Raw genomic sequence first — 22,502 nt, 5'->3', positions numbered from 1 at the left:
TTAATTGAAGCAAACATATTTTGGAAAGGAATGTAATATTAATTTATAGAACAGTGATACCCTTAAAATAATATTAATGTGAATTAGAATTGAGCCCAAACAAATTTGCACCCATATAAAAGGATTATAATAAATAAGAATTGATTGGAAACAACTTCCAAACATATCCTTAATAAATAAACAAATAAAGTAATAAATTACAACTCACTTTCACAGAATGTTCTTCCATAATGGTATCAACAATACTCCCAAGCCGCTTTTTGAGAAGAGAAACAACCTGGCTAAGGTAGTCAGGTTGTTCTGAATGGTCAGAACCAGCAGCTGGCACAACTTTCAAAATGTTACAATCCTCAAGTTGAGACTAGAAAAAAAAATGAACTATCAAATAAAATTTACAAAATTAAATGCAAAATTCAATAAATGTTCACAAAATATTCTTAAAGAGCAAAATTTATAATTAATTGAATTCAAAGATTACTCGAACAACTGAAAATCAGCAAACTTAAGTGTATAACTGTATCAGCACTTGAAAAAAAAGCTATGAAAACTGCAACACTAACTAAACCAACAGTCTTTGTTATGTCTTTTCATATAATCCTCCTAAATATATGGTTTCTAGATGTCAGCTGAACATTACTATTATAATCATTACAATGGTAATATAAGAGATGATTATCAATATAAAATTATGAAGGACAAAATATCAGTTGGAAAAAAAAGTGTTTCTTATTTTATCTTTGCTTCCTAATACCAGTACCATATTCAACTTTTATTGAATAGGTTTACCTATCGTATTTTATCAAATTATGCAATGTATTATACATATTTTGTACCTTGACAGTCATCTTTATTTTCTAAATATTTTTGTATCTGTTGACTAATTAGCATAACAATTACAGCAGTTACATTAGAAAATGTAGATGAACAATCAATTACTATAGTCTTATGAAGATGTTATTCAACTCCCATTTTAATATTTATACATGACAAACTCTTGCAATTTATTTCAATTTACTCTAATTAAAAGGATTTTTCAGGTAATAAAGATTTTATTAAGTTATTTTGAATAAACAAAATACCATCAAATTAAGGTCCTAATTAAGCCGAATGAGAAATAATATAATTTTAATATTTTCTCAGTAATTCAGTTTTCAGGAACATTATACATGCAGCCTTCAAATTTTTAAAACATTTATTTGAATAGTTTCTTTAAACAATCCTTCGGACCCATCAGTGTCCATTTTCAATTGTTTCTATAAAAACATACACTAAAATATTTAAAATTATACTATTAGCTAATAATAGATATGAAATATGTTTTGGATAGCAGCTGCATCCCTGATCAGTATGATTAAATTCATTCCACGGCTAGTATTTAGGTTTTAATACAATAATCTGTTAACAAGCTTGGTTTCATTCAAATTTTTAAGAGAAATGGGATATGTAGGAATGGGCACAATAAGGGAGAACAGGATTCTTAAAGAACATTTCTTACCAGATAAAGGAAGAATTATAAAGAAACAGAGAGTCTATAGTACTTATTTTATTTTCAAAGAAGATGGAGTTCAATTGATGAAGTGAGTTGACAATGGAGTCGTGGCAATAGCTTCAAATTATCACCCTATAAAGCAAGTGAAAAGGTACATCAAGATGCAAAAAAAAAAAAGAAAAAAAAAGTAGTATAGGCGAACAGACAAGCATTAATCACAAATTATAATACATTCATGGATGGAACAAACCATATGGGTGAGAATATTTCTTAATTGGGATAAGAAACAAAAAGTACAAGTGACCAATCATGGCTTATAGAGATGTATGCATACACAACACATGGTTACTGTACAAAAAATGAGGACACAATAATATTACTCAACTAAATATACTGCAATAGCATACTTGACTAAATATGCTACTGAGCCAAAAGGATCAGGAGATCCAAGATCACTGTCAGCACACTATATCCACATTTTTGGTATGTGTCATCCATATCTACACTGTGCCCTTTCTCTTTCAACTTCAATATGATGCAAAGGTATTTCCGTTTTAGTGAGGACAGAGGAAGAGGCATATGTCAAATGTCCAGTGTGAACATACCATAAGGGTAATAGATGACATTCATTTTGACAGAATTAACTATTATGTCAAGAAAAGTGAAGAAGCTAAAAAGAAAAGATATGCAGGATTATATTGCAAAAATCAATAATACCCACAATGTGCACCAAATGTAATGTAAGTTTATGTTTAGAATGTTTTATGTCATTCCATTAAATTTAAAATACTTTTATCAAGATTACAATTACTAACTTGTTTTTATTTCTATACTATTTATGAACAGAGAATCCGTAACCAAATGTCAGTGAGTTGCCGTATGACAATGCATGACATTATGGCACCAATGGTGTAGGTGAAAGATCAAATTTTTTTTAACCTAAACAGACTCAAAAAAGATAAAAACTAAAAATTGATAATCTGGGACTTAAGGGATACAATTAATTCAGAAGCAAATGTGTGTTTCTGGGGTCAAAATGAGAAACCAGCTGCTGTTAAAGCTTCACCGCACTAATATAATTCTTTGTGGGGCAGGAAGTAGATAACTTTTTATTTGGTGCAAAGATAAAGAGACTCTTTCTAAGAACAAAATTTATTTTGCAGAATCTATTTATATTATCAAAGGACAGAGAGGACCTCTCTAAGATAAAGATAAATTCATTTTGAGAGAATAGTTTTCCCAGCCCTTGGTGAGTTGCTGTGTAAACTAAATTTAGCCAAATTATTTTCTAAATTGAATGTGAAATTTGGATGCAAAAAGTGAACTCTGGTAAACTTTTCTTGATGAAAGGACTGAAAAGTAGACACCAGTTATAAACCTTTTTGGGAGATAATATTTTGGGCATTTACTTTACCACACCACCACCTGAAAACGATATGCTAAGATTTTTCTCTCCACTGTAGAGTTAATAATTTGAAAAGATTAAACCAGGTAAGCTTGTGTTGAGGATATCACTGTATTGGAAAGGCTTCAATTATTGAGTAGTAAATAACTAATAAATCATTTTCCAGACACAAGAAGAGTATTAAAATTTATCAGAAATTACCAAAACATATTACAAATATGTAGTATATATATTTTTTCTATTTATATTAAATGTGGTATAAATCTTTAGCTGGAAGATTATTAGTTAACTATATTTAATTCAAGAAAGATAGTCTGGGTGGCAGTAAAAAATTCTGAATTTTAGAAGAAAAATGCTAACTCTTTGATTTAATCTACAGATTCACTCCATATTTATTACATTTAACTTTCATAATTGTTTTTCATATCGTATTTTACTGTTCATTTATAACATCTTTTTATCTCATTCCAACATTGTATAATTTCATTTATTATTTTTATTCTTAATTTTATCATCTCTACTTTATTTTTCCATATCTTGGTTTATTTCATTACTTTATTACTATATACTTCAGATTTTATGTACTTCATCTTGTATTTCTAAATTTTATTATGTTTGAATTTTAAACGATAGTTTGAATCACTTATTTTACTTGTGGTTCATATACTCACATCTTACAACCTTTTATTTTTATTTTAACTGCATATTTGTAATTTTTTCTTTTTTCTCATTGTCTCTATGTTAATTTTATCATCTCTTAGTTTATTTCATTACTTTATTATGACATGTTTATATTTTTACCTTGTTATTACACACTTAAGATTTTAAATACTTTCTCTTATTCAAACTCCTGATTTATTAGTTTATTTTATTTGATTGTTTTAATCTCTTTCGATACTTACTTCTGTTTAACATATTTATAATAATTTTGTATGTTTAACATCTTATTCCTATTGTTTATATTACATGCAAACAATATTTAAATGGCATTTCCAATATGGTTTCAACCACTTTTTTCCCTATTATCAGTTCCTTTTCTTATTTCACAGCTTATCGCTAGCTTGAGGTAAGCATTATATTTTATTTCCTTTTTTCCTCCCTACTTTTATTCATATCCACGATTTATTCATCAACCCACCATAATTATACCATTATTTCCTCCCTTGATACTTTTTTTCTTCCTCATGCTTTTATAACTTTTCTTATTACTTTAAATAATCATTTTATTTGTAATTAATCCAGAAACAAATTTTTAATTTTATTATTCATTACTTTATTTGTCAATTATTATATTTATTTCAACTTCTTTTAACTTACTCTGTTAATCATTTTCTTTGTCACCTTACAATCTTACTGTATTTTACATTTCGTACTTCATTTATTTACCCCTGAAGAAGACCTCCAAACAAGTCAAAATATTAGTTGGAAATAAATAGTTTCTTTGCTATTTGAGCACTCCTTTTTTGATTGCCATCCAGATCACCTTCCATAAATTTTTACAATTCGTTTGATTACTTATTACCCTTGAATGTGAAAAATAGAATACCAGACTTTAAACAAAGTTTAAACAGAAACAAAGAACATTATTAAATGTTACTGTTTAATAATATACCAGTACTTGAGATATCTCAGGCACAAAAGAATAAGAAAATTAATGAATAAACATGAAATTTAAATTATAAACGACTGATTACCTTACATGTAGCCTTCAGAAGTTCTAGCCTTCTCTTGAGCTCTTGGTCACCTAATAAAACAAATAAATAATAAAGGAGACCCTAAACCACACCTTTATAAATTAAAATGGAAAGTGATTAAAAAAGAAAAAATCTCATACCTAACAAAATATGAATATTTTTTAAAGAATAAGATTTCTGACCCTACCCCCTCTCCCCATCCAAAATAAAAAAAGAGGGGAAAATAAAGCAGTTAAAGGGGAATCATATACTTATACAAACTTCAAATTAAAAAAAAATGTGTCACTAAAATTAGATTTTGAAAAAAAAATGAATCATTACCAAATTTAAATGATTCGAAACAATTAAACCTTAAAACTAGCATAAAGAAGTAAAATTAAAACAGGGTTGATGAAATATAATAAAATTGGCGTCCATTCTATTTCATGTGAAAAATAAACAAGATCAATACAATGAAAAGAATAAAAAAATTCTTTCTTTGATTAAACTAAATTTGTTGCTAATAATTAGTAGAAGATCTATTAATGTGGATAATATACAGAAAATGGATTCTTATTAAACAGTAATATTTTTTATACAACTAATAACTCCAATTTTTGGTTAGCTTTAAAAATTGTGCTTTATTAACAACAAAAAGAGGTGGTGATTTTCAAGGGGAACACAGTAAAAAGCATTGTTGGACCAATTGAGGACAAAGGAATATGCCACCTACAATAAAATGCTGAGCTGTAAGAGTTGAAGGGCATACAAGCTTTTGAATCTCTTTAATTTAATCAAATTGCAAAGGCTGAAGTAAAATGAACTAGAAAACAGGTTGATGACAGGCAGGAATAAGCACAATACATGCTGCAGGTAGGGTTGCCTGAAGTAGAATGACTGAGTAAGCAAAACATAGCTTTATAGATGTACTGTAACCTCAAAAAAAATGATAGGCCTATTTACATTAAATGATTGGAAATTTAAGGTCTCAAATGAGGTATTCTCTGAAATTTGCCCTCCTCCAAAACATTTTTAGGAAACTGATCTCCCTAAATAGTGTTCATAATTAATTTCAGAATATAATAACTTATTTGAACGATGTTTTCTCAGTTATTGCAGTTTAAAGTAGGCACTAAAATCTGATATTTTCCAATGTTTCAGGTTTTCAAATTATTGGCGGGATGATACCTCCTCTCATAATAACATCCTAGTCAGTGTTCAGGATGAGTAGATGAGCAAGTGGATCTGAGTAATATCTGACATTTATTTGAAAAACAATTAATTTCAGCAAAAAATAGTTGCACAAACATATTTAAATTTTTATGAACATAATATGATTTTGATGTTACCAAGAAGCTGAAAGGAGGAAAAATCAACTGGTTTAGAGTGAGTCTAAACCGGCACACTAAGGTATAACTCTCATTTTTCATTGAGTCTTTAATTTCTTAAGAGAGCCATGGTAAATAGGAAGGAGGGGTGATGGATACCTTTGGGATGGAGAAGTAAATGAGAGTTAAAGTAGGATAAAGGATAGTAACACCTCATTATAAAGGATAGTAAATGAATCAAGTATGAAGTTTTGAGAATTGAGCGGATAAGGGAGGGGGTGCAAAAAAAAAAGGAAAAAGAGGTCAAACCCCTATTAGAACACTGAAGATAATGATTAGGATTAAATTAAACTATATAAAGATTAATAGAATATAGATTAATATATATTCTTACTATTTTTCTTAAAGTCCTTGTTTACTAAAAGTATGATGTGTAACTAAACGATTCTTAAAACTTCACACTATTTTGAACTCTCATACACCTATTCATCCCAAATTATTATTATTATTTTGCTATTATTGGCGCAACAGATCGTGGAGGTCCAAGGCCTTGTGCAATGTACTAAGGAAATACATCGTGGGTTTCATGACGTGTTTTTTTCATAGGGATGGGTTCGTCACTCTGGCAGAAGTTTCATAAAAAAAAAATTATCCCAATGACTTTTAGAAGAGAGCCAATACCAGTGCGATCATATGAACAAGCCCATCCTCACCCATGAAAAAAGTTTTGAATTGTCCACAAAATTGAAATTTCATTTTGTGTTAAAAATAAATATACATAAAGGTTTTCAGCTGATTTTTTTCTTAAGAAAGTCATTTTTATTTGAATATTACTTATTAATGAAAAAAATTAGCATCCTTCAACCAAAAATGAAGGAGAAATAATTTTAAATACTTATTTCAAAACAACTCACAAGACAACACCCAAAACATCATTAAGTTGAGAACAGCATCATACCTGCTGATGTGGGTTTCTGTTCTGTGTCAAGGAGTATGGGAAAACATATGATCGGAAAGACAACTACATAATTAAAAAAAAAATCATCTATGGTGTACGAAGGAATCTAGCAAAAGGACTATGTGTACCTAGTGTAAAATGTGTGAGGCTTATGCATCCTTTGTTTTGCAAAGTCTAAAGGAAATAATTTTTTTTTTTAAATTAATCTTTTTTTGTAAATATTTTTCTAAAAATCCTTTTTTGTAATTATTTAAATTATATTAAGTATTTATTATAGTGAAACTGTGTTTAAACCACTAAGTACCAAAATTTAAAACTTCCTTTCAACACTTAGGAAAGTCCGATCAAGATCAAATGCATACAGCCAAACGGCAAATCCAATTTATAATTATAATTTCACAGAAAATTGATATTCAAGGGTGTTAAAAAGGAAGCTTTACAGATGGATATGGGGGAAGGACTTCCAAAATGAGGCAGCTCGAACAGCAATGGATTTTTCAAAGGAGGCAGTTCTACTTGAAGGGATATACAAATCGGTAGGTTGGGATTTTGTATTTAACAGGTGAATGTATAAACATAGGATTAGGAGGTTAATGATATAGGAAGTTTTTTTATTATTAAGGACTGAAATATAAATGTGCCAAGAAGGTATAGTCTTTGGATAGTGGCATAGAGCCAACTTTGCTCGGAACAGTAGTGAGAAATATGAGAACACCTGGGAATACAAGAGATGAATCTTATGACACAGTTAATTAATCTTTTTAGTCTCATTTACTGTTCAACAGACAGTCCACCATACACTAGGCATCAGTACTCGAGATGTGGGAGAATATGAGATGATACTAGAAGGTGATGCGTATTTCGAGGAAATGAATCATAAAATCTTCGTAGCTGTTTAAGGATTGAGATGGTCTTTTAAGTTAAAGGGGAAATGTAACTATTCCATGTTAAGTACTGATCAAAGGTGACTCCTAGGTTTTTTATGATGTTCTGAAACTAGATAGGTATGTTATTAAGAAGGTATTTTATTCTAGGAATAATAAGGGATAGTAAGGGAAGGAACTAAGGAAGGGTTTTGAACCAACAAGAATGGCCTTGGTTCTTGCTGGATTCAGGCTCAACTTATTTTTCAAAGTCTAATGGTGTATGCTATCAATGTCTTCCTGGAGCTTCTGTGATGCCTCGATCATATCAGAAGGATCAAAAGGTATATATATTTATAGGTCGTCGGTATGAAAATGATACCAGGAGAGGCACATAGTGTTAGGTAAGTCATTTATATATGTGAAAAATAGGGTTGCTGAGATAAGTGATAATGAGGGGGGTTTATTAGAAATAACAACAGTTTGGGAATGAAACCAGTTCAAAGAGTCAAAGGCTTTTGAAAAGTCAAAGAGGACAAGGATTATGATTTTCTGTAAGTCTATAGAGGAATAGAAGTTTTGGGAAATTTTTTGCAGAGCCGATTCTGTAGAATAATCAGAATGGAAACATGATTTTAATGGACTAAAGAAGGTAATCAAGGAATCAGGTGAGTTGGGAATGAACTAAACTTTCCAGAGGCTAAGACAGGTTTGATAGGATAAAGTTGGGCCTAAAGTCAGAAGCTATGGAGTGACAAGGGATCTTAATCCTTGTTATAACTAGTAATTTTTTCCAGGCTTTGCGAAAAATAGAGTTTTGAAGGGAAAGTTTTAGATGAGTAGGACAGGAAGGCTTAGTTTAATAATTTTTACTGGGATTTGGTTTTATCCAATATCATTCGTTCGGAATGTTAGTACTGAGGATATTAGGTCATCAGGAGTTATTTGAAGGAAATAGAAACAATCTAGGTTAAATAGAGTTTGAGGAATTGGAAGGGAAAATAGGATTTCCACTTAGTTTTAGGATCTGAGACTTGAGAGAGGATATTGTAAAAGTGCTGTATCTTAGCATGGCATAAGGAGGACTGGGTAAGGTTTCTAAAAGACTTGAACATGGAAAATCATCTGGAAGTCTAGTACATATAGAGCGTCTCTTCTTTTCATCAGTTCTTGAATTTCAGTGTTTATCCACAGGCTGTGGAGCATAGGAAAATAAAACATTTAAAGGGTGTGAGTTGATTAAGGAAGGTTAGGAGATAGGATGAGAGACATTCCACTATCTCATCAATTGATTAGGAGAAATAAATAGGTTCTATAGAGCAGGATAGTGAATCAAGTAAAGGATTCATTGTCTCTGGGGTTAAAGAGTCAAGGACTTGTTTAGGGATAAGGGTAGAATTGGGAATGTTATATGAGATGTTGATAGGAACGATATTGGATTTTGAGAGAAGGAGAGTATATTTTGTTGGGAATCGACAATAAAAAGGTCTATTAAGGTGTCAGAAAACTGGGTATGATGGGTGGATTGGAAAGGTAGGATAAATAGATCAAGGGAATATGGTAGTTCTACTAGGTAGGATTTATCAGGAGTATTGGAGAGAAGATTACTGTTAAAGTCACCAGCAATAATAATATTGTTATGTCAAGGTACATAGGGGAAAAGAGAGAATTCAAAGGTTTCATTGAATTAAATACAAGGTGGATAGACAATGGCAGATAGGAGAGTACAGGAGGAGGAGATCTGAAGAGGATTTTCAGTCTTAAGCTGTAATGAACGAACAGGCGAGTTCCTCTACCATTTCAATCTGTTCGATCATGACGAATGAGTGTATAATTAGGGACTGTTATGTTATATTAAATCTCATTTAAAAAGATAATTTTGTTCGTCCTTGAAGGGTTAAGCTTTTATACCTTAAATTTCCTGGAGTGATTATTATGATTCTATTCCTAAGTAAAAAAAAAAAACCTGCACTGCTACAACCCAAGAAGGGTCAGTCAAGGGTTCAGTACTTTGTAAGGAGGCACTGGTTCTTGTGCAACAACAGTTGTGCAAGAAGGTGATTTGTTAAAAAAAAATGCTCAATTACCAGTTTTTTTCCCCAATTAAAGGTACCAACTTTATAGAAGCTGGGTGTGCCCCAGAAGGGCTCCTGAACCCAAAGACTTGATCCATGGCTGATTTAACAGAATAAATAAATATCTCCTAAAGTTGGATTCAAACCCAGGCCCTGGAGATAGTAGCACAATACCTTACTCACTTAGCTACCTCTCTCCCAATTCCTAAGCTAGGCATTGATTAAATAGCAATGAACATTTGTTAATCTATATGAACTGATCTCCAAAGGATTGATCATTGATGTCAGCTTATGAGCATGAATTCAATTTTATTAAATCCATTATGAGTATCTTTGTGAGGAAACATATTGGGACCTTTTACAATATTGTATGATATTCACAAGCCATCATTGTTAAATTCTTCATGCTATGATCTCCAACTGTGTTTTGAAGAATTTCTCATGCCGACATAGCATTCATGATGCTTACTATGATTTAACATCTTAGTATAGTGCATGAGTCATTTGAAAAAAAAATTAGAGAAGAATACTTAAAGAATGTTAATAATGCCTTTTTATAAAGGCAGAATAATGCTTGAATTCAATTTAATATCTATAACAATATATAATTTGCTATTGAGTTCCAAATCCAAAAACTTAAAGGAATTTACAAGTCATTTCTTAAACAAGGCCATGAGGACAAATAATAACGTTAGTAGATTGTTTTTTAAGAACTGTAAAAACATAAATAAACTATTCTTCTACCCTAGGTAGTCAAAAAAGTAAAAATGTTCCAAATTAGTGATCGATTACTTAATATAGTCAGAGGTAAAGAAAGATAAGAAGGGTAACAAAGGTTTTAATTTTTAAAATGGAAATTACAAAAATTTTAACAATTTATCTAATATAGGTTAAATGGCTTACTAGGACTAAGCTGACTCTGTGATGGTTGTGTGTGAGCAGCCCGGTGAAGCCAGACACACCTAGAGGCAAGTTCTCGGGACATCAGTAAAGTACTCTGGACCTCCTATAATATTATTTAGAGCATGCATTACCAACCACATTAAAACTCATAAAAGTTCTTGGTTCTTTTTTTTAGAAATTCAGAATTTAAAATGATTGAAATGGTTATAATAATAAATACATAGTATTCTGTTAAACGTGTATACTCTATTAGTTAATCCATAATAAGTAATGTTAAACTAAACTCTTAAGTCAATCTTAATGTAAAACAATATAATTAAAAATTTTAAAAATAATAAGGAATCCAGGTCAAAAAGTTTTACAAGATTAGTAACACTATACAATAATTAGTGAAAAATTAAATAATAAAAGTAGTAACAGATATAATAAAAAAGAAAGGAATAGTGTAGAAAATAATTAAGTGTTAAGTATGGTGAAAAATCAAAAGGATCAAGGAGATGAACAAATGTTGGAAAATATATAGAATAAATTTTGAAGGAAGGAGGTGAGGGATACCATATGTGCTGTAATGTAAGTAAGATACAGCCTTAGACAGCTATTACTTTGATGTCAGCTGACTGAGGAGATCAGCTGATTGCATGTATATAAAGAGATGTACTGAACCCAATAAAGCCAGGATGTTACAGCAGTTCAAACGTGTTAGATCTTATTCCTTCTACTCTTTTTTGACATTTTGCCTTCGCCGATACTTAACTTGTATAAAATTGGTCAGGTATTTAAAACAATCAGAAAAGGTATTATAAATATTAGATGTTGATAAGGTAATATAAATATAAAAATAAGAATAAAATGAGATTAAAACAATAGTAAAAATTAAATAAATAAGAAAAAAGAATACATAAAAAGGAGAACAATTAGTACAATTATAAGTATAAAATAATTAGATAAGATTGTACACATGAAACATTAAAAGAGGCTACAGTAGACAAAAATATTGTAAAAACAGAGAAATCATACAATGAAGACAGATTATACAATAGACAAAATATGAAATAATGTAGAAAAATGATTCCTTGATATTTCCTTATTAAAGTTGAAAGAGATTGTATTTCCCTTACCTACTGTATACCACTAGATCCTTTAGATCATATTTGTTATAACTTTTCTAAATTTATTACTTCAATGGTATATTTTCAATTCTATAATTCAGTAATGTATTTGTAATTAATATTTATTCTATTCACTTTAATTTATATTCTTTCAATTTACCTTGTCCATTTTTGTATCTTTTCTATATAACTTTCTTTTTGTATGGTTTATATAACCTATTATATAACTTTTTAATACAACAGTTTATTCTTATAGTCCTGCTATACTTAACAATGATTGTCTTGTTTTATTTGGCCCTGTTGAACATTAGGTGAAACAATGGTGAGAAAAACATTCTCTGCAAAATTAGGTGAAAAGCTGATGTATAATAAATAGCTTTTGTACTATTTCGCATAACCTTTTTTTTCCACTACCCTAACCATCTACCTTCATGAATATTTCTTCAGTAACTTCATTTCCATATGATTCAAATAAAACAGTACCCTTATAGTCCATATTTCTTAGTTTTACTTCATAAACTTCTACGTATGCTTGCCTTCCTCCAAATGAATGAAGCAAGGGTTCTCATAATTGTTTTGAATGAGGTAAAAGTTGTTTTCCTATGCTTTATGACCTGTATCTAAGATCAAGAATAAATGATTCATCCAATTTCAGCATCACATTAATGTGCGTGAACTAGTTACTAATATCTTGTTAATATATAAAATAATCAAAGACATTTTTTCTTTACTGAGCTGAAAATGTTATTAAGTTAATAGTCTCAGTGGAGCATGAGAAGGTTATTATGAATGCAAATCTATGAGTTGATTTGAATATTATTACTCCTTGTTCACACCTTCATGCTTGCCCATAATTTCTTTTTAACCTTTTCTTGCACTGAAATTCCACCATAGAATGATGTATTGATTTATTTACTAGTTCTTTTTCATAGTTCTTTCCAGATCGGATTAAAATTTTCCTTTTTTTGGGGACTTTTTGATTTGGAGTATGAATTTACAGCAAAGTAGCTAATTCAAGAGACAGCTGGAAGTTGACTATAATTATTTTCGATGAAACAATATTCTAGTCATAACTCACTAATTATTCACAAAACACCTAAATATGCTCAAAGTTCATTAATTTACTGGAGACTAATTAACTAATATGGAGCATAAAGATGTTATAAAATATTTAACATCATATAATACAATATATAATTATAAATAAGTAATATAATAAAATAAATACAAATGATATATAGATAAAAATAAAAACAATAACAAAAATAAAAGTTAGTTTAATAGAAATATATATTTAAAAAAGTACAACAGAAACAAAAGTAACAAGTGATTATAATGGGAAGTTGTTTGATTTTTTTGAAATTTTTATTATGAAGTTTAAATTTAAAGAGATTAGGAAATGAACCTGAGGCTAAAGAATGATTAAACAGGACAACAAATACTAATGACGTGTTAGTGGAAGTGAGCACTATTTTAAAACAATTGAGGAGAGCTTGTCAGGACCAGGAATTTTTACACATTTAACTACTGATAGTTGTTTTTCAACTGAATCACTATCAAATCTTAAAATAGATAGGTTGATATAGTTGAAGGACAACTCAAGCTTTTTGTTTGTTTGGTAAGAAATGAATTATATTTTTGTATGTGAATAGCTGTAATAAATTTTATCATAAGATTTTATCCTGAATCGATTATATATATTGGACTGAACTGCTTCAGTTATAGTATAAAAAATTGTAATAAACCTAATATCTGCCAAAAAAAAACCACTAGTGGAGAGTTACACCATAGAAATATTAACAAAAACAAATAATGAAAACATATTAGTATAATAAATAATTTACCAGTTCAACAACTGTAGATAAATAAGTATCTCTCAACTCATCTTGAAAAGAGGATAGCATAATAGCCAAAATTTTATCCACTTCAAGGCGCCATTCCTTTAAAGCTTTGTCCCTTTCTTCCTTAATAGAGCTCTATAGAGGTAGAAGCAAAAGATAAATTATTTTATTATGAATAAATTGATTCTATTATTGTTGAATGATTAATATCAATACCTTACAACAAATTTGTCACAAGTAATGATAATTAATTAGTAGTAAAAACTGTAAACAAAATTGTTAGACTATCACATAAACTGGCCAAAACTGTAGCAACTGAAAAAATAAGGTACTATTTGCTATAATCATACTGTGATTATTGTTTACAATGGCTAATCTTCTAAAAGGGAGCTATATATAAATATATATTATAAAAACAGACAACTCCACTATACTGTCATTTTTTTTTTCCACTTTGTAACATATTGTTTTACTTTTTAAACTATTTCTAAAACATTTGCCATCACCTTCTTATACATTTCCTCTTTTTAACAGTTTTTAAATATCCAAATACTTATAACGCATCTTCTGGTAACTTTGTCATCCTCGTAACATATTTTTTAACATTTTATAAAACGATTTGCCATCACCCTCTTACACGCTTTCCTTTTTAAAATATTTTATACTTCTTATTTTATATTTTTTACCCACTTATAACATTTCCTCCAAAATATCTTGTCATCTTCGTAATGTATTTTTTAATTTTGAGTCTGGCTGTTCTCAGTGAGGAGCTCACTTGGCTGCCAGATCCCATTTTATAGAACTTTTCTCCCACACCAAGCATGAAGATCGAACTCATCTGCAAGGCAACTTATTTCAACAAACTTGTCTCAGCATTGACTCCATTCCAGGCCATTCGAAATTGATACCAACAGATCACTAGATCAAAGACAGGGACGTCCTACTGGCATAATCTGAAATAATATAATCTTGCAGTCTCTTCTAGGTCCCTAATACTTCTAGTACTCATCATAAGTTGTGTTCCAGAATTTAAGTAGGCTTTGTAATCAGATTTTTATTTAGAAGAATATCAGCCTTTTGACAAGGTTACAGAGCTGTGAGTATAATCTAGGGTTTTAATTTAACTTGTTTCATAAAGTTATCATATGAATTTAATATTGATCAATAGAGTAATGAACATAGAATAGATCTTCTTGGGAGCATATGTCTAGCTCTAGCTTCTGAGACACTGGAATTGCAACTTTCACCACTTCACCTATAATAGTGATGAGATACAGTTCTAGCATAATTAAGTATTAAATACAACAAATACAGGTAAGAAGCAGGAGTGATAGCTCGTCAATACCCAGAATAGTGGAAAGGATTGCTTCCCACTGCTTTATGGAGCCCTTTTCTTACACTCCAAGATTAGTTACTTATGCCACAAGACACAGAAATGGCACAGGGTTCAGTAATAACTCAAAAATACAAAATACTTAGTTACACAGATAGATTAAGGAATGATTTAACTGGTAATATCTGCATTAGTTGCAGTTAACTGGTAATAGCTGCATTACATAATAATTTTCAAATTTATTTTTTCTTTCTTAATTACCTTACTATTATATTAGAAATCAATTCAATTCACAAAAAAACAACATGAGAATTGAATCAATCATGACTTATACCACAATACTTGGATATATAAATCTACTGAAAGATAAATTTTTTTATTAAAGTTTTTAGTGTTTCATCAACATTGAAAACCAAAAATGGTAGGATAATTCAAATATATAGATTCATTTCAACCAATTTTATTAGCATTTATTGATTACTTATGATTTCTAAAAATGTCTGGTCAATCCACACCAATAAATTATTTTTTAATTATTTGTAATCCAAGTCGAGACAAGTGCATTTTTGGGCGAGAGTACACCAGGTTATTTAAAATAATTATTGTAAACTTACAGTGGTTCACCATTAGAAAAGTTGGACACATGCTGATCTTTATAAATATATTGGATATTATTTACCCTCCTTATTTTGATAACATGTAGAGTTGGCTGTTATTAAAGCAACTGATCATAATCCATCAAGGTTGGAGCTGTTCTCCACTTATTTTCAACACAAGTTGATGTTATAGAGTTAATACATAGATCCAGTACTACTTGTTGCAAAATTTTGAAATCATTAAAGTTTAAATTAAGGTCTGCATTTACCTCCTGAACATTTTGTGTTGGGATAAGAATCAATGTGAAAAAATAGGCCGGTGCTGATCATATTCAGCCTCATTTTATGGTCTTTATTTCCATTTCTTACAGCTCTTGATAAAAAATTTCAGTTTTATGATTCATTTAACTTGTGTAACATTATAGCCTTATTTTAATTCCTTAAATTTACAGAAAAAATTTATGACTCAGGGAAATTTTGACCAATTTAAAATGTTATTGCTATTCTGGAATTTAGAGGTAATATGTTTCATGCTCTTGTCCCTAGAGACATTCAATTTAAACACAAGAAGATTGAAAGTTATTAACACTCTTACTCCATTTCTTTGGAGAAAGTGTGTATGCATTTGAGCAATTTTTAATTATAAAGTGAATCAACTAATTATTTTCAAAGTTTTTCTATATAAGAATAGCACAACATATAATAGACAAAATTTCAAATTTCCATCTCCAAAATTAAATTATCAATAACTGACCAAAATCAAACTTTTAAAATTTTAGTTTGCACATGCTTACCTTACCTTTTATAAGAACACGATTTTAGAATACAGACAATACTACTCGAAACAGATATCATTGTTCTAACTTGATTATTCTTTTTAACTAGAATATCAAAATTATAAGAACATAATTACAACATCTAGCTGCAAAATGAATTAGCAGACTAATTTTTATGCATTTCTTAACCAATAAATATAACTTTAAAAAAAAGGGGGCCGCCCGTAGCTCAGTGGTTAAGACATAGTCTTACCAATTTGATGTCTATTGGCGGTGCCGGTTCGAATCCGGTCTGGGGCATTGACTTTTTTCATAGAGTGGCGGTCCTACAAAATGAAAAACTTTGACCCCCAACCATGGTTAGGCAGTATAGGACTCCAATGGGAGTCTTAGCAAAAAAAAAAAAAACTTGAAAAACAAACAAACATTAATTTGGGTTTATTTATAATAATATTGATTCATTAAGCTTTTTTCAGTATATGGCTACTCCTTTGAAATAATGTTACAAGTTTATCTCTTTTCACTCACCTTAAGGTTTCGTACATGAGCAGATGCTGGTTTCAGGCGATAGCATGGTGGCTGAGCTTGTTCATCCTTTGTGTACCATTTTCCTAAAGATTTATCAGAAATTTGGAAAGCAGTCTCATAATCGGCACACTCAAGAGTTTTTGGGAGGAGTGGTGCTCCAAGAGAATCATTAAGAAATACAACTGGAATAATGTACGCCCTTTCAGATTGTCCTGTAAATAAATTAGAACAATATTTCTTACAAACTTTTTCATAACAGTGAAGTTCAAAAAATATTCCATAAGCAATGCTGGAGTAGTATTTTATTTATTTATTCATATTTATTCCTACATCAAAAACATTCATAATGATAAATGATAGATGCAAGACAGTCAACCATATGTTCTATTGCTGTGAGTTATAGCCAACACCATTATTATTACTATTTTAATTGAGATCTCCGCTATACTATACACTTGCTCAAGTGATAAGTGGACCCTAATTAGATCCTTTTCAGTTGAGGTTCGTATAAATACGAATCACTTTAAGGTATCGGGTTATAAACAACAATATTCGACCTTTTATAGTAAGTACCATTATAGATTAGATTTAACATGGTGATAGAGGAGACATTAGGAAAAAATATGTGATGAATGGAATTAATGCCCACAAAGTTTGTTGCAGGTATCTTTTTAACACACTAAAAGATAAGAAAATGTAAGTGTGTATATTGCATTTTTTTTTTAAATCATTAAAGAAATTTTGAGAGGTAGAAAAATTTAATGTTGAAAATATCATGTAATTGGTTTTAAAAAATAATAATAAATACAAAAATTATGGCTGAAAAATTTAAAAGCTAAAGTTTTGGCTTATTTACATTCCGAGATCAATACCTTTGAAGCTATCTACAACATGATTAAAGATTCATAAAACATCTTTTTAAACAGTTTAAATATGCTAAAATATTAGCCCTAATAGAGCTATTTCAATAGCCCCTGATGTTAATGAGCCTAGGTTCAATAGTTCCTCATATACAGTTTTTCAAAAACCAACATGTTTTTTCCACAAAACCAGAAATCAACATTTTTAAATTTTATTTTGGCAAATATCATGAAAACTGCTACTTCCACGAATATAACTATTAGAAAATACTTCATAGTATATTAACATGACTTTGATTTGAGTGCTAATAGATATCTGTAAATCTGATAGTCACTGAGGTATTTGCCAAAATAAATTCACAAAATATTAATTTTCTTTAATTTGTAAAAAAAGAAACTTGGCTTTTGAAAAACTGTATCTCAGGAACTACTAAAGCTAAATAAGCTTAATTAATTAATATTTTGTAATGTATGATAGATGTTCTATGAACTTTTAAAACAAAATAATTGTCACTTTAGCTAACAGTTTTGGTAATAGATATATGAAATATAAGGGAGTTCATATTTCCATAAAAGATTTTTGTATGAACATTTATTTGTATTATATATATAATTTCTAAGAAATGTTGAATTTTTCGTAATTGTATTAATTTATTTATCTTATTTTTATACCATGAATAAATTAATATAAATATTAAAAAAATTGTATTTATTATTAAAATTATCTTGTTATCAATAACATGGGGTGTAGGGTGACACAGTGGTAAGGTACTGTGCTATAAATTCTAAAGACTTGGGTTTGCAATTGGCTGTGGTAGATGATTATTTATTCTGATATTGTAGCTGGGAGTCAACCCTGTGGGTTTTTAGGGCTCTCCTGGGGTCCACCCATCCTCATTAAGTGGGTACCTTTAATTTGGGAAAAATCTGGCGGTTGAGTGTGATATTGAAAAAATTTCATGGGTTTAGTGGTTCACATTGTTATTATTTTTATAACATTCTGCTATTTTTATTTTTATAACATTGGGAAATAAGAAGAAGCTATAGGAGAAGGACTTAAAGATTGCTGAAAATACAAAAAATAATACATAAAAGAAGTCCTGCAAAGCTTCAAATGTCTAATAAATGTGCTCTTGGTTCTGATCCACTAATTAAGAATTTTTGAACCATACTTCTCCATATCTGAGCCCTGAAGTACTTTCTCTGTAGCAACCAGAGGCACTTAGGTAAATCATTTTCTGACATCATAAATGGTGTACTTCAGTTAGAGAATTACGTTAGAATAGATTACATTAATTTGAAAACGTCTATATTTTTTCACTTAGATTTATGATTTCTAACTAGTAGCCCTGATAAAGGCTAGAAATTCTGGCCGAGACGTTGGCACTATTAAATAAGTTCATTCAACTTATTTTTGTTATATTCTGACCATCTGCCTAACCATCTTCTCTTCATACATATTATCAATGATCAACTATCTTCACATCAATATTTTTTTACTGATGTTATGTAGTAAAATTCTATTAAAAATTAAAACCTGTACTGCTACAACCCATAAAGGATCAGGAGCTCTGTTTTTTGAAGTACTATACTATAAAGGAAGAACATTTTTTCAAAGAATGAGACATACAAGTAATAACATTCAAACATTTACAAGGAGGCGATTTTTTCAAGACCATGCACAACTGCCAGATTTTCTCCAATTAAGAGTACTACCTACTTTATAGTAAGTATGTAGGTGGTATCCTAATCACTTTATAGAGGCTGGGTTTAGCCTAGGAGGGTTCCAATTCAATTTTTTTTTTTCATAGCTACAGAATAAATAATTACTTGCCACAGCTGGATTTGAACTGGGTCCCAAGAGTCAGTAGCACACCTCACTGACTAAGCTAATTACCCAATTACCTAATACAGATTTAAATTACCTAAAGAAATTAAAATTTGTACTTAAATTTAAAAAAAAATGTACATCCAATTTGATACATTGTAAACTTAGTACAGGCCAAAAATAATCTCAGTAGTTGAATAGCCAAAATAAATACTAAAATGCAATCAGCAGTGTTCAATGAAGATAGAGTTGATCGATTTTTTACCTAAAAATGAATTCTGTAAAGCTTTTAACTTTCTTCAGGAATCAACTCCATTTAAGTAAAAAATTTTAGTATCTTAGTATTATTTTCACTTAAATCAACATTTTTAATATCTTGGTATTATTTAGGATACCAAACCATTGGTCTCCATTTGGCAGAAATTAAAAGGTAGACAAAACCATCTTTCTTTGAAGTTAAAAGAACTGGTGGAGTCCAAGCTTGAAAAATTAAATAATTAAAATATCACATAAAATAGATATGATATCTGATGTTTGAGGTGTTCCATATTCGTTATATTTTTAAGCAAGAAATTGTATTTTTTTAAAATAATATTTGTATATAAATATAATATTATAATTAAGGAAGCTTTTTATTAACAAATGTAGGTCCTTTCAAAATGTAATGTTTTAGATTAGAAGAACATTTGTCCACTGGAACTCCAATCAAGAGCAGACTGTTTCCAACTAAATATATCCATTTACAACCGACAGATCCAATAAATAGGTTTCCCTTTGACTTGAGAATTATTGAATAGTTTTCAGTTCCAGTGGATGGCCAGACTAAAGAATAGCAGACCATCATGCATAAGTAAAAAATATACAGATTATTTTTAGAAGTTAGTCTATTTTAGTTAAGCATCAGTAATGCTTACTGTCAGGAAATGAATGTGTTTAGTGTTCCTGTCCTTGGTAACAATGTGAATTGTTGTTTGTTAGAAATGGTGCTTTTCACAAAACAATAAATATGCAAGTTTTTAATGTGCTGTGTACTGTAGCAACCTAATGTAATTTGGCAGCATAGCTAAATAAAGCATTTATCTCTCTTTGCTCTTAATATTGCCCATGACTGAAATCATGCTGATTGGTCATAAGTTTAATCTTGTATCGAGATTAAAAAATCAATTTTACAATCGCCAGGAAATTCTTTTCTATTAAAAAATCATTTCTGTAAAAATAGAATTAAGTTTGACATAATATCATATGATATCATTATATTGACATTAAATAAAACGTACGAGCCAACTCATGAAGGCAAAGTTCTGCAGGTTCTGCGGTTTTGTCCTGAACACTCCAGTGGAGGTCAACAAGGTGTAATTCAAAACCTGCCTTTTGAAGAGTCTGACGTAATTCAGGGTATACTTCATTGTGCAGAAGACTCTTTTCCACCTTACAATCTAAACACAAATGAAAGAAATAAATAATAATCCCAGTTTATATTTTTAAATACACAATATAATAAGCATAAAATATTTATTTAAAAAAATATAGATAAAGAATATTGTACAAAACAACAATTAAATAAAAATTATTAATCCTCGACAGTAAGCAATGTTTAAATAATTCAACTATACCTATTTCCTAACAGCATCCTTTTAGAACCAATTGCTAAAACTAAAATAAAAAGGTGAACAAATTTCAGAATCCAAAGGTATGTTTGTTTATATGTTTGTCAGGAAAATAATATTTTAAGTTTAATGAGATTTTAAAAAAACTACAATAATTAATAACATGAAGATTATGTTGGAGAAATGAGAACCTCAATTATTCACTAAAACAAGTTTCTTAAACAAACAGAATAAAATAGGCAAGACTAAAGTGGATTATATTAACATTTTTAAGTAATAAAACATTGAACACTTTAATATGAGAGCAAGCCCAAATGTTGGGATTGGGATTGAATATAATGAAGCCATCTAACAGAACTACTTTTCAGGATAAACCCAAAATATGTAGCGGCAGAAAATAATTAATGTAACAGATCTAAACATCTCTTCTTTCTGTTTCAAGTAATTACTGAAAAGGACCATGGGTCTAGCTAACCCCAATTAACAAATGTCACATAAAAATTTATGTAAATAAATGTAAACATTTTTCATTGCAAAACTTACATAACTAGGAATAAAGAGCAATTAGAGATTATGTTACAGTTTTATTTGTTATAATAATATATCTGTTAACATTCCTGACCTAGTTATAAATAAGAAATAAGATAATTTTTTTTTTTAACAATGTGATATTAAGATAATTATTGGATTTCTAAAATTATGTTATTGGTATTTATAATTTTTTTTTCTAGAAGCTATGAAAAAAGTGGTATTGTTTCTTAATGAAAAATGCATTTGTCATCAAAATATTATACTAGTTGCTCCAACTCCACTCCTAATCACTAGATCCTCTCCCCCTCTACAAGGTGATTAATGGCTAGAACCCAAAAGGTGATAAGTTTAATTCAGCCAAAATTATTTTTAATTGATAAGCTTATGTACTAAATTTAATAAAAATCGGCAGGGGTTCTAAAGTGCTAAAGATCCTCTTCCTCTCTCCCATGGATGGAACCTGAATTATCCTCCAGGAAATATTAGCAGGACCATAAAAAACATGCATACCAAGTAACATCAGAATCGGTCCAGTTGTATTAAAGTGCTGATAAAATCTGTTGATTTACATTAACAGTACTTTTGGTAGATTAATGTAGAACATTTGTTCTAATTTTCAACTGCCAGCAATCTTGTTTCACAAAAAAATTAAAGAGATACATATTTTTTTGTGAGAATTTTTCAATGATTTTCTTCCATTACACATATTTTATGTTCATATATTATGGGTGTTATTATAATTTAAAATCGTAAGGTAGACAGAAATTTTTTTTAATTTGTAGTTCTAATTTTATTACAA

At 29.6% G+C, this 22,502-nt stretch overlaps 1 protein-coding gene across 1 annotated transcript in view; it reads right to left on the bottom strand.

Annotated features, from left to right (window-relative positions):
- LOC106692718 (NACHT and WD repeat domain-containing protein 2) overlaps window positions 1–22,502 on the bottom strand; it is a 121,186-nt gene that overhangs the window by 57,734 nt on the left and 40,950 nt on the right. The window contains exons 3-8 of the mRNA XM_067053020.1: window positions 20,843–21,001; window positions 16,878–17,089; window positions 13,648–13,779; window positions 10,695–10,797; window positions 4,589–4,638; window positions 209–361 (exon numbers count right to left, since the gene is read on the bottom strand). Coding sequence (XP_066909121.1) covers window positions 209–361; window positions 4,589–4,638; window positions 10,695–10,797; window positions 13,648–13,779; window positions 16,878–17,089; window positions 20,843–21,001 — 809 coding nt within the window. The remainder of the gene's footprint in view (window positions 1–208; window positions 362–4,588; window positions 4,639–10,694; window positions 10,798–13,647; window positions 13,780–16,877; window positions 17,090–20,842; window positions 21,002–22,502) is intronic.

Source organism: Halyomorpha halys, unplaced genomic scaffold (assembly GCF_000696795.3).
Source record: "Halyomorpha halys isolate HHAL.00 unplaced genomic scaffold, Hhal_1.1 Scaffold68.1, whole genome shotgun sequence".
Classification (NCBI taxonomy): Eukaryota; Metazoa; Arthropoda; class Insecta; order Hemiptera; family Pentatomidae; genus Halyomorpha; species Halyomorpha halys.
The sequence above is the reverse complement of the archived record's forward strand: the minus strand, read 5'-3'. Positions and strand labels throughout refer to the sequence as shown.